The sequence below is a fragment of the Haliotis rufescens genome, unplaced genomic scaffold, assembly GCF_023055435.1.
Source record: "Haliotis rufescens isolate VD_foot unplaced genomic scaffold, xgHalRufe1.0.p SCAF_1, whole genome shotgun sequence".
Taxonomy (NCBI): Eukaryota; Metazoa; Mollusca; class Gastropoda; order Lepetellida; family Haliotidae; genus Haliotis; species Haliotis rufescens.
In genome coordinates this window covers 5,886,076-5,900,567 of record NW_025963779.1, presented here as the reverse complement: position 1 = coordinate 5,900,567, position 14,492 = coordinate 5,886,076, and the positions used below count along the sequence as shown (strand labels likewise).

Genomic DNA, 14,492 nt, shown 5'->3' with positions numbered 1-14,492 from the left:
CTACCCGACCGCCCCCTTTCTCCCTTGAACTATAATATTCTGATCTTATGGATTCCCTAGGAATTCTCATTACGGGTGGATGCAAATAATACTTGTAGTAACTACGTACAAACCATGACATTGACCTTGTATTGTACCACAGTCTACTTACGGTTATCACAGTAATCTCTCTTGTCAAAGGCTTCTGTTTCCAGTTCCTGAAGTTGCCAGTAGACAAAGTAATGGGTAACATTGCCATTGGGATGCTTTGGTGGGTTCCAACGCACCCGTAGTTCCCCCTGTTCTTCAGAGTATACCTCCAAATCAGTGGGAGTACTGGGCCCTGGAATTGAATGAATAACATGTCCAGAAACACTGAACAAATGGAGCGAGAGCATGGATGTTTCCTCTACATGCTCCACTGTTACATAACCTATACTTCAGCAGGTCAACCAGGGCCTGACAACAAACCAACACCCTTGATGACACAATTAACACCGTCAGAAATTGGCACTAGTCCTATAGGTATCACAAGGACTAGTAGACATTTGCTCGCATGAATGGTTTTGTTATGTTATCATTATAAGGACTAGTGGAATAAAACTGATAGTTTCCATCACTGATCAAGTTAGGTAATAGCAATGATTCATCTTACTAATGTTACACACCAGAAATGTAATAACCCGTATTGTGACCCCAGTGATAAAGAATAACTGACACTGCCCACATTTTTTAAGGGACAATGGGCTAGCCATATCACAACAGGTAAATGTCTTTAATTGCCTGCAATCATTGACATAGTTTCATGTGCTGAACAAAGATATATATTCATAACCCTGTCAATATCTTTAGAGATAACTGAATTAAACCGACCAGTGATTCTGCCGATGCCAGTAGACAGAAACAATATACAAAGTAGTCATCCTTGCATATCACCTGTAACTGTCTATGTATAATGCACATGGGTTCTGCATGCAAAGGTAAACTCCCCCAAATATTGGAATCATCCCAAGCAAGCATGAAACCCACTTTTTACAAGTCTGAATGCATCTCAAACAATCTAGATTTGTTAATTTTCTAGGATATTGACAGACTATCATCCTAAATATCTAAAAGTGTTATTTAAATTTGGGAATGTTATAGAAGTGTGTCTTCTTAAAAGTTAAAACATCTTGAAATTTACCTAATGTCATTTGTCTTGAGCAAAACCACTACTGCTCAATCTCATTAAAATCAGATATTAGTTCTTGCTACCGCTAAACAAAGATCTGAGGACATCCCAATACAGGTCACGTCTGAATGACCTTTCGTGAACTTTGACCAACCAACGGAATAGCTATCAAGAAGTCGACAACAGCCAATCAGAAGGCAGTTTAATCGAGCTTTACAAACTGGCAACCACGCTTCAAAACATATTTGGACATGTACCTCATTAAAAACTTAAAAACTGAACAAAAGAACATTCTGGAATGGCTAATAGATGGTCTAGATTTGATGAATATCAACATAAAGCCCATTCCTGTCATTCGGAATACCCTCTGTGCGTTTTTTCGAGGTTGCACGATCAAACATCACATTCCAACTGTCACTTTCATGATCTGATAAGCGATGCTGATTGGTCAGATGAAAGGCTGTTCTGACATAACCCGCAATGGGATGTCCTCAGGTCTTTGTTTAGCAGTAGCAAGAACAAAGATATAATTTTAATGAGACTAACTACAGCACCAGTTACTGCCCTCAATCTCAACAAGGGAAATGCAGGAATTGCATGTTGTGAAACATAATTGATGACCGTAACACAGTGAAAGCACTTACTATACGGGTGGGTTGTGAAGAACATGAGTTCACTGTTAGCAGCTTCATTGGCTGTAGCAAGTGAGTAGGTTTGGATATAGGCAGCATACTGAGTCCATGGTTTCAGACCAAACACCAACTCCACTATGTTATCTGGATCTTTGTAGTCATCAGGGTTGGCATCATACGTCTTCCAGCTGTAGATGCAATCATAAGTTCTGTGAAAATTCTTGGATTGCATGGTGGCCTTTTCATTAATACACAGGTTTGGGTGAATTGTGTACCATTAAATACCATCTCTATCATCGTCTACCGTATGATTTACTTATGTTTACACATATTGATATATCCAGATATTCTTATAATCAGTACTTGGTTATTAAATGTATAATCAGTGACAGCAATAATTTCCTAACAGGGTAATAATATTATCAAATAAGCGGTCTTTCCATGAAATCTTCGAAGGACCAAACAGTTTTGTCAATTCCCCCTAGACACTTACGTTGTATCCATGCAAGCATCTCGACCTTGGTAAATGTTCACATCCTTGGATTTTCTGTGGATAAAACAAACCTCATCATATCATAAATACAGCTCTAGAATGTCACACACAAATCTCTCAGACACAGCTTCAAGGACTTATCAAATGCAAACCTACCTGAAGGTACTAAAAGTGTCAGGCTATTTAACAGTCATTAGTTTCATCTTCAACTGGCATTTAGAAGGCTAGAGTTTAATAGTGTTGTGTTGCATTCCTATTAAGTTAATAGGTTGTCAACCTATGTCCAGTATTACATCATATAGTAACAGTCATGTCAAGAATCACAGCATTAAGAATTGTTTCCCCCAAAAAGAGATATTTAAAATCCCCCCCAACATCATGTAACAATGACTGCAGCGACTGGTGCATAAAAGTAGCTTCTAGTCATTATCCTCACAAAGTTTCAGATAGATTATTGTAATCTTCTGGAGTGCTATTTTTCATTGTTGTTCTTTTAATTTTAACATTCTAAACTTAATCATAATCTAAATGCCAAAATTAAATTTGAATCCCATTGTAGAGCTTCTCATATAATCATGAACGAATCATATCATTGTCTCACACATATTGTGATTGTTTCAGCTGAATGAATTTCAGTCTTGAATGAAACAATCCATGAGATTTTCTAAGCTTTGATTCAGTTTCCCTTCCCACAGTATTTGGAGTTGTAAAAAGAAGATCCTAAAAAAAATAATCGAGAAGTTATATTTTCTGCCTCTTTCCCCTAAAAAAGTACTTTTACACTTCACCGACATAAAAATATCTGATTGTGTTACTAACCTTCATATCAATGTTTTAGATTCATAGACAGTGTGGTTTTCTTTCTTTCAGATTTGTTACAACCAGTTGAACCACCAAACAAACACAAGTCACAAACCAGTTTCTGACACGATCAAGAAAATATTTGGTTAACAATCCACAAACCACTGACATGGACAATTTGCCTGTTCAGGGGACCTTCAACCATAATTGAGTACTTACGCTTCCCTGTAATTGATGACATAGCTAAGCAGCTGACGACTATCAGCCAGTTTAAACTTTTGCCAGCTGAGAATGGCAAAATTTGGTCCTACACGAACTTCAAGATCCATCTTTTTCACAGAACCTGCAATCCAAAGTAAATAAGTGTGTGCGGTTACATGTTGTATGACAGTTAACTGCATAATATATATACAAAACAAGTGAAGTAGGTAAACGGTGTAGTTATAATGTTACACAAAGTAGCACAATTGGGATGTTGTTTCAGAGACTAACCTTAAAACAAGAGATGCCATGGAAGATGACACAGGCTTACACAAACATGCAGTTCCAGTACATTTTGTCACGGAGGGACCGATTATTCCAACCAAGTACACACTAGTGTATGAGGAATTGTCTTAACACATACTACATAGTGTTCTTATCACATCACATATACCTTGTGGTTGATACTTACAAGGAATTTGATCTCCATTCGTAAGGGGACTAACATCACTGTCTGTATACTTGACATTAATCTTCGTGAGGAAATCTGTAATTTTGTGGTAGCACAGTTTTCGATTGAAGTGGAATGCAACATCACCAGCTTTGATGGAAATATTTGAAGACACTTCTTTTGGGAATAATTCTTGAAGATTTGCATTGTCCATTATAAGAAGACTGTAGCTGCAAACACAAAGGCAATATATATGTAAATATATTACTGTTGCCTAATGTTAAACAGTACAGTTTATATTATTCTTGTGATATGCTCTGAATAATGGAAAATAGTTTGTCATCAATGTACACACTTGTGAAAGTGAGCCAAATGGATGTGGTACAGATAAAACAAACAAGTTCAACTATCCATGTACATCATCTAAGGTGTTGGACAGTGATTGTACAAATCTTGACGATTATAATACTCTCATGCTGTGAATGAAATTAAAACCTATCAAACAAACACACTGCATACAACATTCAAAACTATGCTGTCTCTTACGTTGTTGTCTAAATTAAGTCAACAAACTCTCAAACAACTGAAACATTTTTATGGTTTTGCAATTTCTTTCACTCACTGGGTATACTGCTTCTTGTCTCCATGAATAACTCGCAGATTCTTGAAGAATCCTAAAGACAACAGAGCATATGAACGGACGATCTTGATGTACTCGGTGACCTCCTGAATCTGTCCCAAACTAGCTTCAAGCTCATGCCCAATATTACCTAGAAGTGAAATATCAAAAGAATCAAGGGCGGAAAACAACACATTTGATGTATTATGAATATTAATTTAACAATATATATGTATATTTGAAGGAAGGAACAAATTTAAGTTCATTTCAAAGCTTAGGTATACATGAAATCCATAACAATTTTTGAAAATGATATAGAAAAGTAGTAGACATGACTCACTTCCACCCATGATTTGAATCTCAAGAGGACCCTTGATCTTTGTGCAGCCTTTCAGTTTTTGAGCTGACTCAATGCTGTCCACAGTCTTTCCCAAGCACTCTGAGGAAAAAAGAAGAATAGTTTAGCAAGCTGTTCCTCACAAGCCAAAGTAACTGACATTGTCAATATTTAACAGCCAACCCAGCAGTATCCAGGAGATGCCGAGTGAACGATAGGTGCATGTAATCAACCATGGTGCCATAGACATTCCAAATGGGAGCACCCTCCTTTCTGGAAAGGAACGGAGCTACCGAAGGCATTCCAGATGAGTGAGTGAGTGAGTATGGTTTTACGCCGCTTTTAGCAATATTCCAGCAATATCACGGCGGGGGACACCAGAAATAGACTTCACACATTGTACCCATGTCGGGAATCGAACCCGGGTCTTCGGCGTGACGAGCGAACGCTTTAAGCACTAGGCTACCCGACAGCCCCCACTCCAGATGAAGAGGGATGAGAAAGTACACAGCTAGTAAATTCCTCAAAGCAAGAAATACCGTCAGTCGAATCTAAAGACATAGAGGAGTCAGCATCAGCATTCGGAAATAAATAGAGGCTCTAGATGCAAATTGTGTCCTGAATGATATGCTTTCACTTTCATATGCTATCATTTTCATATTTCAAGTGCACCCCACCTTTTCCAAAAAGCTGGATCAGCTCTTGAACAGGCATGTTGAAGTCAGAATGAGAGGGAATGTCCCCAGACTACCAGGACTGAACAACACTGTTTCAAATCGATCATTAGAAAAGATGCGCGAAATGTGATAGTTAAGTTAAGAGACTGGACTGCACAATAAAAACTAGTCATTTCAGACTAGTGGTTTAAGCAAAATAAGTAGATTTTGAGTGGTACCCAACATGTAAGATGTCACACTAAAAATAAAATATGTCAAACCTGATATCAATGCAGAGTTTCCAATAGATTTATATTTTGCGGCAATGACCAACTATTATCAAAATTGTCCTAAAGATTTTTCCCTACTCACTAACAATACAGTAAAATGTCCTATCAAACATTTATAAGAGTAAGACCAAGAAATGCAGTAGATTGCTCTACAGCCATATATTTGTATATGTATGTAGCATACTTCTTGTCAATATGATGAAAAGTCACAAGCATATTTTAATTAGCTTCCTAGTTCTGCTAAAAACAGTGCCACAGCACTGTAGCTCATCTGGATATAGTCAACAGTCTAAAATGTCAACAAAGACAAGTCACTTAACAACAAAAGTTGTTGTTAATTGTTTTTGTTGATACTTAAATATTTTCTGCACAAACACAAAACTCGGATGATTTGAACAAAATATGATAAAATGACATACATGTACATGTTTGTAATGAGAAACATACACATCGAAGTTCAGTACCTCAGAGCCAAATATGCACTTTGAGAAAATGAAAAACCATGGTCAACATTTCAAATAACAAACAGACCCACCCAAAAAAATCATATATGTTGAGACAAACTACTAACTACACACGTGTGAAATTTTAATCCATTTACCACAAAAATGAGTGAGTAATGGCCATAAATAGCTTTTTCAAAATGGCTGATGAGGTGGCCACATAAAAAAATTGGATTTGAGCATAGTCAAAGTGCAAAGAGTAAGGGCTATAAACATGATGAATAGTGGGTTTTTTAATATTGTGCTACGACATCCATATTTTGTGACTCCCGACAAAAAGGCCATGACAAAAACTCACTTGACTTTCAGTCAAGTGAGCTAAAAATTAATTCCTTATTCAGTAACATTTTAACTACTGATAACCTGTGTGAAAAAAATATCAGGCAATTCTGATACCTTTAGGGCAGTAGTCTTCACATTTCTTGCACAAGGTTGCATCTTTTTCATCAACACTGTAACCATTTGGGCACTCTTCCACACAAAGACCAGGGGATGGTGTATTGGTGTTTTCATGGCGAATAATCTTCCAGTGGTCCGCCACTGCCTTCCTACTGATGTTAATGCATTCTCTGTCAAGCAAGCATCTCCTGTTCATAAACTGTAAAATGGAAAACACAATAGATCAATCCTCTTGTGCTATCTGTGTGCAGCATGGATATCTTTTACAGTGACTGAAGTTCAGTTGCATTCATGATGTCCCAGACAAGCTACAGAATTATTTAATTTTTAATACTTTAAAATACTCAAATCCCTAATGGCATGTATGGTGACAAAACAACATGCCGGCTTGTACATTTCAGCATAAGGACGCTAGTTGCTGGAAGAGAGGAAGAGACCCTCTGACATATATGCTCTACCAAAGTGTACAGTTTGCTTATCTCCTAACACACTGCTCATTAGTCTTAAAGGACCAGCCTCAGTCCCATCAGCATGTGAAGTTTCTGTACAATTTGTAACAGTTATATCTTCAATACCGTATTTTCTTGAGTATAGTGCACACTTTTTTTCTCCAAAAAACACAGCTGTGTAGAAGGGGGTGCGCATTATACACGAATTAATGAGTTTTGATGTTTTTCCCCCATGGAAAGACATTACCGTGAGCACGTAACATCGGAAATACCATGTTAACAAATTCATACTGAAGTTCGCAAATTATTCATGTAATTACACTGTCTGGCTATAAAAAGTGTTCTTTGTATATCTGGACTTATGTTTGTAACTTATTTCATTAATTTTATTCAAAATTCCTTTTAATATTGTTTTAATTAATTTCGGCGAAATCGTGTGTGAAGCGATCGGAAGATCGCACAACTCACCATTATTAACAGCAACCATGGTCAGATTACCGCTAATGTTGCCTTGAAACGAACTTTAGTTGACAGAGAATGGATACATATATCATAAATGCCATACTTTGATTCGTTAAAAGTCATATTTGTTTTTTTTGGACGATTCTATGTCAACACGTAATTCTCGCGATCATGCGATCACTTGCATGGGAGCCTTGACGGTGAATGGTCAGACTGGTTCCATGTAAAAAATAATACCGGCAATAGCGATCAGCTGCTTGGCTTAGGGTTATTATTATTTTAAATATGTTTAGTAAAAGCTGCATCTAAATTAACAAGATATTGGAATATATTATTCCTGATAAAAAAATGGTTTAAGATACAACTTTTGTCGATCCTTGCATTAAAATACTGTAAAGTTATATCATTGGGTGTGCCTTGACCAAATCACCGGTAGATTGCTGTGTCCGGTTTAGTTTACGAGAAAATACACAAGGTAATCTTAATCCCTGGATATAAAACAATGCCTAGCTGAACAAAAAATACAATTTAAACGGTAAATAAACATGTCTGGTGATTTTTTATCTCAAATTTCGAATTTATACTGACGAAGTTTCTCATCACCCAATCGTTTGCCGGACTTCGCTGAAGGGGTACAGTGTAATTTTTTTCTGCGCATAATATTCAAATTTCTTTTTTTCCAAAATATTGAACCCGCTAGGGGGGGGGGGGGTGCGCATTATACATGGGTGCGCACTATACTCAAGAAAATACGGTAAGTAGAAACAATCTTTCTCAACAATCTATTTGGGATATTCTCAGAATCTGGATGTCATTCTCAACAGATCATGGCATCATTAACAATAACAACAGGGAAACTGATCAATCATCAATTTCATAAGCTATAATGCTTTTTTTGATAATTCAACTCACCATATAAGTCTCTGCTGGACAGGCAGGCTGACAATGTCCATTGTAAGTAACATTCCGACAGGAGATACATTGATTCATTGCCGGCCCTCTGCATCCTCCAACACAGTACTCATGACAGCATGCACCAGTGACTTCATTGCAGAAACCAGCTCCATACCTGCTTGTGCATGGACATTCTGCAAGAAAGGACAACTAATATTGTTTCTGTTCCTTTCATACTTTCACTCACAACTGGTACAAGTAGTTCTGACATAAGATTTTGGTTTGGTTTGTTGTTTAACGCCGCAGTTAGCAATATTCCAGCTATATGACGGCGGTCTGTAAATAATCAAGTCTGGACAAGACAATCCAGTGATAAATATCGATGACATGCATCAACCAAGTCAGTGAGCCTGACCACCCAATCCCATTAGTCGCTTCTTCCGACAAGCATAGTCGCCTTTACGGCAGGCCTAGGTTGCTGAAGACCTATTCTACCCCTGATCTTCCCGGGTCTTCTGACATCAGAGCTCCAGTTCAAGTATACATGTACTCTACCGCAGTGAATAATGCACTAAACATGCTAAAGTGTGACATCTCCTTATTGTACCTTGACATAATATGTATCACTGTTGTGAGCTTTTCCAAATTAGAAGTCACATGCAACTAAGGTAGAGTTGTGTTCAATGAACGTCTATGAACATCCAGTGTCAATATAATTGACAGTGGTAAAACTGCTATAAACATGATCATGATGATAAATATAAGTTTTTGATCATGTTGATAAACATGATAAAGAGATCATTTGAGACAATCATTTGACACTTGACAAATCAATGTTGGAAAATCATGTCCGAGGGCTATAAATATGATACAGGAGATAGATATATGATGGGACCCACGAAGATCCGGGTTGTAATAGGTCTTCAACCAGAGCTACAGATAAGCTGCGTATTTGTGTAAAATACCCCCCAAAAATATTCAAAACCCAATTACTTTCAATTTGCTTGCGTTCAGAAACCCATGCATTAAATGAAAAACTCAAATGTAAATACCCAATGAAGCTAATTCCGAAGCAAAATTACGAGCTAATTTACTTTCAATGTCAAGCCTTTTGTTAGAACCCTTATATATATATATCTGAAAAATTATTTTATTTTTTTGAAATCTCAAAATGTTAGCTCATTTTGGGAAAAACACAAAAGAGTGATGAATAGATGAGTGAAAAAATATTGTTTACTCAATGAGAAATGTAATAACCCATATAAATGTAATAACCCATATAAAGTAGAAACCTCTGGGTAAAAACTCATTTGCTCAAAAAGTTATCTGGAGCCCTGTTCAACCCATGCTTGTTGTAAGAGGATCAGGTTGTCAGGACCGCTGACTTGGTTGATACATGTCATCGTATCCCAATTGCATGACATCAGTCACTGGATTGTCTGGTCCAAACTCGATTATTTACAGACCACAGTGAAATAGTGGGAATAATGCTGAGTGCAGAGTTGAACAACAAACCAAAATCTTAAAGCATCCTCATTTACATGTGGTTGCTGAGACTTAAAACAATATAAGAATTGGTTCTCAGGCAATGACGTTTGAAAATATAGTGCAGGTGGGCGGTGGTTTTAGTTGTTGTTGCTTGTTCAAACTAGTATGTAACCAAATAAACAGTTGTGTATCATCAAATCAACCTGGCAAAGGACCTCCCTACATAAACAAGCATACACACACTCCTATTGCCACCATGACCATAACACAAGATACACAGCAAAGCAGAGTGCATGTATGGGAAGTAACTGTGTGCTATATTGGATCCCATTGTCTTTAAGTATTAGGATTATTATATTTTTTTTAAAAATGGAAATAAAAACAAAACATGCAGCAGACTTTATGATGATGAGAACCAAGACTATCATTTTTTTTAGCCTTAGTAACTAGACAAGCTTAGGCACACGTGTCGGCATGGTCAGTGCATCACAATATCTCAGGGGGCGGTCGGGTAGCCTAGTGGTTAAAGCGTTCACTCGTCACGCCGAAGACCCAGGTTCGATTCACAACATGGGTACAATGTGTGAAGCCCATTTCTGGTGTCCCCTTCCGTGATATTGCTGGAATATTGCTAAAAGCGGCGTAAAACCAAACTCACTCACTCACTCACACAATATCTCAGCCATTTACATGTATTATTGCATAATCATTTGTGTCCAGATAATGTCAGTCACTGTCAACGGAGGATAGACACATAAGGTTCCAAAACAAGTTTCTACTTACATAATGAATGAAATGACCTGTCCATGCAATCATGAGCAAATCATAGGCCCAATAATGTTTTTTCATAATCTTACCCAAGGCAAAATCAATGATAGTTTCAGCATTGTTCATGACTGCAGCGTTAGAAATTGGCACTAGTCCTGTAGTGCTTGCCAAACTGCCCAATAGTTAAGGTATCATAAGGACTAGTAGAAACTTGCCATTCATAAGGGTTTTGCTATATGTTATCATTATATAAGGACTAGTGGACTAAAAATGTTAGTTTCTACTGCTGTGACTGACTGACTGACTGATTTTGACACTTGCAGCTCAAATGTTTTTTTATCACATCTGGAAACAGCCATTGAGAAATCCATATTAAACATTAAAAAACGAAACAGATGTTTATTCGTATTTTGAGTTCAAGAAACATTGCAACTAACATCAACAAACCATCTCTGACAATTCATTTTTTAATAAAAATACAAAAGAGAACCATAGTACTTACTGACCCACACCTACTGGGTCTGTGTTGCCTGAAAGTACTCCCTTTTTCACAACAGGGCTCTTTCAATTGATGTGGAAACAAAGGGGAAGATATTCATGAAGAATGTGACTGTCCAAGTTGATGGTTTATTAAATTTAGTTTTAAGGGCATACTTTTCTCATGTTACTTGATTTGGAATTTTATCTACATTACCTGAATACCATATATATTTATAATGAAGACAAATAATCCTTCTTAATCTGTTAATAAATAAATATAGAAACATTGTACTGAAAGAATCATTCATACACCACGGTACACTATTCAATATATAGTATTCAGTATTCTCACAAATGATTCCATCTTCTATACAAATGAATTATAGAAAACTGCAAAGCAGATGTTGATACCTGGCCAACCATATAAAAATATCTCAAATTGTTTTGCAAGGTGAGTTGAAATCGGAATAGTTCACCATTGACACATTTCTGTGAGTCTCCAAAATTACTGACTACTGTTGAGAAGTCAGAGATTGATATGTAGTAGAGTGTCAATACTTAATAAACTTACTGTACTAGTGGAGATAATAAAATGTTGAGTCTCAGTTAGTTCACACAATGTGCTACTTCTCTAGTTTCTCCTATGATCTAGTGAAAGGGGAGGGATACGTCTATTATTATCACCTTGACTGATTAAAAAACACATGAAATAAAATGACTAAGTCAGGACTAAGCTCAGTGTCAAGATTTGTGCTAATTAACAATGTACCACAAGCTAAAACAGGCAGTTATTATTTCTCATCTTCAAGATCATATTCGTTTTCTGTTCCTGCTGCCTAGTGCCATTTCTGCCCGTAACAAACACCAGGCAAATAATCAATAACTGTTTCACAACATTCACGCTTCCCTCCTCCATGCTAGCCAGCCAGCTTCAGCACTGGTCAAGGAGTCCTCCGGCTGGGTCATATAACTTAACCTGATTTTACAGCTCACTGCCAGACAAACACATTCAAACAGAGCTTCGGAACACTATAGCAGATCTTTGAATCAATCAACAACCATTTGTTCCATGTGTACACGTTATCACATACAATATCGATAAGACTTGGCCATCATATAGCTGGAATATTGCCGAGTGCGGCGTTAAACAACAAGCAAACAATGATAACACTTGGTCAGGTAGCTTTCTGAAATATTTTTGAATTGTGTATGTGACCCTTCACTTGAGGAGTTGAGCTTTCACTTTGTCAGCAGTCTCACTTTAGCAATTAGTCCAAGGCCAAGGTATAGTAAATACTAGATAACAAAAGTCCATATATTATGATCAACATTTCCTTAAACTGATTTTAAGAGAGAAAAATGAGCTCAAATCTGACGAGTAGAACTATTCATACTTGAAGATATGTTTTGAACACAAACTGACTCACTCAGACTCACTTCTAGAAATGATTCCTTCTCATAAGGCATGCACTGGCCACTCGAACCAAATTACCTGTGAAGTGGTAAATATTTTTCAGGTGACAAACAGCAACTGCTCAGGACGTGCATGCTTTGTCATGTTCATGTCAGGAGGAGAAATAGCCCTGAAATACCTCAGTTACAGTACTCCCAAATCAGGGACTTACATGGGCTATCTACTGTCAAGGGAAAAGGGTCTTTCAGTATTAATTTGGAGTGAGTGAGTGAGTTGGGTTTAACAGTATTCCGGTTATATCGGGGCGTGTCAGCTTAATGTGGGAGGAAAGCCCGAAGTGGTGCAGGTCTCAGAAGTTTACCACTTCGGTGAAACCAACAAGCCCGGACATGGTGCTGACAAACCTAGAAACATACTTGGGGCGAACGTGGATTCGAACCCACAATCATAGGTTTCTCCACAGCGAATCACAGCGCCTTAGACGACTGGGCCACCAGTGCCCCTGTACTAATTTGGAAGGTACAAAACCCTGATCACTGGCAATAATTGGGATTACATTGGGGCACGATTCCATATTATCCCAATACATTCCCTAACCTTGCAGCTTTTACAACTAATGTGACAAAAATTCCATTACAACTTATTCTTTGCAAGCAACCACACAACATGTACAATCATGCAAATGCATAGGATACTTTAACTGACAATGGGTATATAAAATGCCATGTACATGTTGTATTCCATAAAAGACACTACTGATTTCATAAGTTTATCATGCATTATATTGTGAACTAACTACATTATAATAATGACATCCAAAAGAACTTCAGATGAAATGGCACCTTTTTATTTTAGTTTCTTATACTTCTGGCATGAGAAAGACTGAATGTAGTCTTTGTAGTCAGCAGTTCCCTTATGTTGAAAATATACATGATATGAATAGCCTAATTGAGCCCCTTGAACATGTACAGATTACAACAAATGAACCAGACAATGAGATAGCAGCATCACGTATCTAGTGAGAGAATATTATCGTTCAATTGCTGTGCCATTGGTACAAGATAAAGTGATTGGTATGTCAAATATGCATTTCATCATATTCTTTTAGACAAAGGACAACACAGAATCTTTAAATTCGGAGACATTTTCATTTTTCAAACAATATTTTGTCTAATACATTGGGTCGGTTTTATTAAAACTCCAGTTTAATGCTATGACTTTCAAGCATGCCTGCTATTTTACCTGTTTGTAAACATGATGTGGGAAAACCCAGCTGTCACAAGCATGTCAGCCATTTCTAAATAAGTTCTACCACTTTACTGAGGTTGTAACCAGGTACCATTATCAAGCCCAGCCATCATCAATGTTTTTCAGGTATTCACAGGTGAAGTATTGACAATCTGACAATCATGGCTGAATACGAGTCCAGGAAACCTGGTCAGGTAAAGTCTTTGATAGGCATTTAGAAGTCAGAAGAACATGAATACATCACACCTTTAATGGGTAACAACTTCATTTTATTCCTTTTAATGGTCAGGTTGATTAAAACATTTAAGATTTGTTTGCTTGTCTGTTAATCATGTATATTGCTCTATGCCATGCTATGCTTTAATCAGCGACATTCAAGCTACCATTATATTTGGGCAGGGACAGGTAACTCAGCATGCTCATGTACTCGGGTCGTGTGGGTACTGAGTAGGACCCGGGTACCCACAGGATTACCCGCACCCGTGGTTAATCACTTGATATATTGTTTAAAGGCAAAAATGATCCAGAACAATGTGAATACACTACAGGTCACAAATGTTCACATTTCTTTCTGGCTTTTCACGCATTCCTTATGACTAATATATATGTTTAAACAAAGACAAGGCTTCAGTCAACTTCAGTTGTGTATGACCAGATTGTGTTATAGTATACCTAAAAACATTTTGCCAGGGCTCTGGTAAAGAATTCCCTATCGGACAATTTGTACCAATCTCTTGAGACCTACAGCGGGTACCGT

At 37.3% G+C, this 14,492-nt stretch overlaps 1 protein-coding gene across 1 annotated transcript in view; it reads right to left on the bottom strand.

Annotated features, from left to right (window-relative positions):
* LOC124150084 (putative molluscan insulin-related peptide(s) receptor) overlaps positions 1-14,492 on the bottom strand; it is a 42,611-nt gene that overhangs the window by 14,709 nt on the left and 13,410 nt on the right. Inside the window, exons 3-11 of the mRNA XM_046521991.2 lie at positions 8,356-8,531; positions 6,530-6,731; positions 4,688-4,786; positions 4,351-4,498; positions 3,750-3,958; positions 3,296-3,419; positions 2,276-2,329; positions 1,795-1,970; positions 152-322 (exon numbers count right to left, since the gene is read on the bottom strand). Of these exons, the coding sequence (XP_046377947.2) occupies positions 152-322; positions 1,795-1,970; positions 2,276-2,329; positions 3,296-3,419; positions 3,750-3,958; positions 4,351-4,498; positions 4,688-4,786; positions 6,530-6,731; positions 8,356-8,531 (1,359 nt within the window). The remainder of the gene's footprint in view (positions 1-151; positions 323-1,794; positions 1,971-2,275; positions 2,330-3,295; positions 3,420-3,749; positions 3,959-4,350; positions 4,499-4,687; positions 4,787-6,529; positions 6,732-8,355; positions 8,532-14,492) is intronic.